Genomic DNA, 4,107 nt, shown 5'->3' on the forward strand with positions numbered 1-4,107 from the left:
CCCCCCCCCCCCCCCCCCCCCAACTCTACCTGTGATTGGCTTACCATGCAATTTTACTCAAACTCAGCCAATCGTCAGCATTTATGCGCTTGTCTCGTGCACCGCCTACTAACCAAGGAGGAACAGTCAAATAAAGACTTTGCTTCTCGGCTCAGAGATCTAGTTGGTCTGATGAAAAGAAAAAACAAAAAACGCTTCAATTATAGTAACACGCACATTTTTCAGCAGTAACGGTAACAGCGTTATTAAGATGAGATAAGTAATTAACTAGATTACTTGTAAAAAGTACTGCTGTTAGTAATGTTGTTATTTATAACTCTGTTATTCCCATCACTGGATACCTTACATTAAAATAAGCAGTGAACCCCAGAAGGGGAAAGGACTGAGGCATGTCTTGGAGGGTGATGGCAAAGGTGCAATTTTAATTTTTTGTATTTCTGCTTATCATGGCTTTGCTGGAAGTGCAAAGTACATGTATAAGTACATGTGATACTCTCATATAATTTGCTTTTTGCGTTTTTAGCTTTTAAAAGTTGTTGCAATATAAAAATGACTGTATTGTTACAGGACGAGGTGCATGAGCGTGACGGTCTGACTGACTTCCTGCTCACAAAGATGCGGGAGGTGCTTCAGAAGATCCCCACATTAAAACTGATCCTCTCCAGTGCAGCTCTGGATATAGAGCTGTTCCATCAGTACTTTGGCTCCTGCCCTGTTATCCACCGTAAGTCCTAACTGTGTTTATTCAATCAACGCTATTACTAAGCTGTTAACCTTGTGTTGTCTCCCCGTGGATCATGCAACTTTTAGTTTTAAAATGTAAATATATGTGGGTTTTTTTTTCAACTTTTTTGCTTTAAACACTTTTGTGGCTTGCCCCGATGTTTTGGAAAATGTTTCCAATGTCTATGATCTTTTTTGATGTCTGTCACTTTTCCTGACGTTTCGTTTATGTCCCTTTTTTCTACCTTCTTATATAAATTCTTTTCTTCAAACGCTATACAGGGTTCCCACTGGGACTTAAAAAGTCTAAAACAGTCTTAAAAAGGTTTTACCCTTGTTAATTTCCAGAAAAGCTTGCCGCAGAAAGAAAAAGTATCAAGTCACAGCCTAAAAAGCGTAGCAGAACGCTGCCCTCAGAACATTGGATCAGTGCGTTGTAGTTCTTTCTGAGCTATATTATATTGGAATGATAGCTTTGCTTCACTTAGCCTTCTTCTGATCGTAACAGTACTTACAGGTAACTTTAAGTCTTCTTTGATTTTCTTGGAGCTGATCATTTGTTGATTCTTTGCCATTTTGTCTATTCTTTAATCCATTCAAATGGTAGTTGACAGTTTTTTCAGACGTCGTTCAGGCTTAGGATGCCATTTCAAGGCATTTTAAATCATTTTGGCTGAGCAGCCTATAATTTTCTGCACTTTTTATGTTTTCCCCTTTCCAATCAAAGTCTGCTGTTCCTCAGAGCAAAGTATTTCAGTGTGAAATGCACTATAACCAGCATGCACAACATTTGCTTCCTTCCTTCTTTGAATATGGGCCATAACTGACACCTGTTTCTTCACAGAATCAATCACCTCACTAATTGAACACATCACTGCTATTATTTTGAACATGCTCCTTTCAATTATGGATTCAATTCCACAGAATGAGCAGCATGCGTGCCATGACTGTTGTCTGTGACTCTCCAAAACTTACTAGTAAATTATTTGCCATGTAGAAATATCACTTCTACCAAAAAATATAATTGATGACGTTAGTGTGGTTGGACTGATATTATTTTGAACACAACTTTATATTATGTTCATCTTTTAAGTTGATTTACTGAAATAAATGAACTTTTGCAAAATATTCAAATATTTTGAGTTTCACCTGTTGCTTGAGAAGGTTATATATCTCACCTATAAACTTCACATGAGTAGTTCAATACAAGCTTACTCAACTCTTTACATGGTATGATGGAACCTGTTTTAAAATTTAGTAGTGACAGATGGTAGCAATGTAGCAGTGACAGATTTAGTTAGTTTTACACTACCAACATTTATTTCTTTACATTACAAATATTTTACTATAAGGTCTGATCAAAATGTTTTCTTTTAAATCCCTGCAATACTTGACACTCCCCTATATTGATTCATATACGAAGACATGTGGTGCATTGAAATCCTGTAGACATAAAGTCTGAAATTCCTCATTTAAAAAAAATAAAAACAAACCCTAGTACCAGTCATGCAAACTGATGCCATTTCTGAGTAGCATAACTTAAGCGGAATAAAAATGGACTATGGTTCAAACCTTTATTTATCTACATTTACCCATATAAATTAAGGGACAAACAACACTATCCAGGAACTCGTCATACCACATGCGCAAACGTTACCTTTAATCAGCACAAAAAGATTAATAAATGCTGGAGCAATTTTTACATATACAGTGGGGCTCGAAAGTTTGGGCACCCCAGGTAAAGAAGCGTATTAATGTGCATAAAGAAGCCAAGAAAAGATGGACAAATCTCCGAAAGGCATCAAATGACAGATTAGACATTCATATAGTATGTCACAAAAAGTTAGATTTTATTTCCATCATTTACACTTGCGTCTGCAAAAGTTTGGGCCCCCTGCTGAGTTTATAGCATGCACCGCTCCCCTTTGGAAAGCTAAGACCTGACAGTGTCATGGATTTTCTCAATCATGGTCTGGAAAGACCAAGTGATGTCAATCTTAAAGTTATAAATGCCCAGACTCATCTGACCTTGCCCCAAAAATAAGCAGTTGTCTAGAAAACTGAAACTGAAAATAGTTGACGCTCACAAAGCAGGAGAAGGTTATAAGAAGATAGCAAAGCGTTTTCAGATGCCAATATCCTCTGTTCAGAATGTAATTTTTAAGTGGTCGTCATCAGGAACAGTGGAAGTTAAAGCAAGATCTGGAAGACCAAGAAAAATATCAGACAGAACAGCTTGCAAGAATGTGAGAAAAGCAAGTCCAAACCCACGTTTGACTGCACGATCCATCCAGAAACACCTGGCAGACACTGGAGTTGTGGTACACCATTCCACTGTTAAGAGATACTTGTACAAATATTGTCTTTATGGAAGAGTCATCAGAAGAAAACCTTTTCTATGGCCTCACCACAAAAATCAGTGTTGGAAGTTTGCAAACAAACATATAGACAAGCCTGTTTCATTGTGGAAACAAGTTCTGTGGACCAATGAGGTTAAAATAGAACTTTTTGGCCAGAATGAGCAAAGGTATGTTCGGAGAAGAAAGGGCACAGAATTTAATGAAAAGAACCTCTGTCCAACTGTTAAGCATAGGGGGGATCAATCATGCTTTGGGGTTGTATTGCAGTCTGTGGCACAGGGAACATTTCACATTTTCAGTAGAAGGAAAAATGTATTCAATAAAATTTCAGTAAATTTTGGACGCTAACTTGATGCCATCTGTGAAAAAGCTGAAGTTAAAGAGAGGATGGCTTCTACAAATGGATAATGATCCTAAACACACCTCAAAATCCACGATGGATTACATCAAGAGGCGTAAACTGAAGGTTTTGCCAGGGGCTTCAGAATCTCCCCTCCTCAACATAATTGAAAATCTATGGATAGACCTTCAAAGAGCAGTGTGTGATAGACAGCAGAGAAATCTCAAAGAACTGGAAGACTTTTGGAGGGAAGAATGGACAAAGATACCTCAAACAAGAATTGAAAGACTCTTGGCTGGCTACGAGAAGCGTTTTCAAGCTGTGATACTTGCCAACGGGGGGGTACAAGGTATTAACTCTGCAGGGTGCCCAGACTTTTGCAGACACCATTTTTTTGTTTTCTGTTATTTTGAAAGTGTAAATGATGGAATTAACAAAAAAAATATTTGTGACATATTATACAAATGTCTAATGTGTCATTTGATGCCTTTTGGAAAAAAAATTCCATCTTATCTTGGCTTCTTTATGCACATTAATACAAATTTTTACCTGGGGTGCCCAAACTTTCGAGCCCCACTGTAGAATCAGAATCAGAAATACTTTATTATCTTAAGGACATTAATAAACTGATATCAGACTTTATCTGGGCAGGTAGAAAGCCTAAGCTTAAAATGGATATTCTAC

General features: G+C 37.5%; 1 protein-coding gene across 5 annotated transcripts in view; it reads left to right on the plus strand.

The window, feature by feature from the left end:
* LOC117958841 (3'-5' RNA helicase YTHDC2) overlaps positions 1 to 4,107 on the plus strand; it is a 70,587-nt gene that overhangs the window by 23,524 nt on the left and 42,956 nt on the right. For all 5 annotated transcript variants that reach the window (XR_004659804.1, XM_034895503.1, XM_034895502.1 and 2 more), the window contains one exon: positions 568 to 724. Coding sequence is in view for 4 of the 5 variants with exons in the window: in XM_034895503.1 (XP_034751394.1) it covers positions 568 to 724 (157 nt within the window). In the remaining variant the exon portion in view is untranslated. The remainder of the gene's footprint in view (positions 1 to 567; positions 725 to 4,107) is intronic.

This window comes from Etheostoma cragini, chromosome 16 (genome assembly GCF_013103735.1).
Source record: "Etheostoma cragini isolate CJK2018 chromosome 16, CSU_Ecrag_1.0, whole genome shotgun sequence".
Taxonomy (NCBI): domain Eukaryota; kingdom Metazoa; phylum Chordata; class Actinopteri; order Perciformes; family Percidae; genus Etheostoma; species Etheostoma cragini.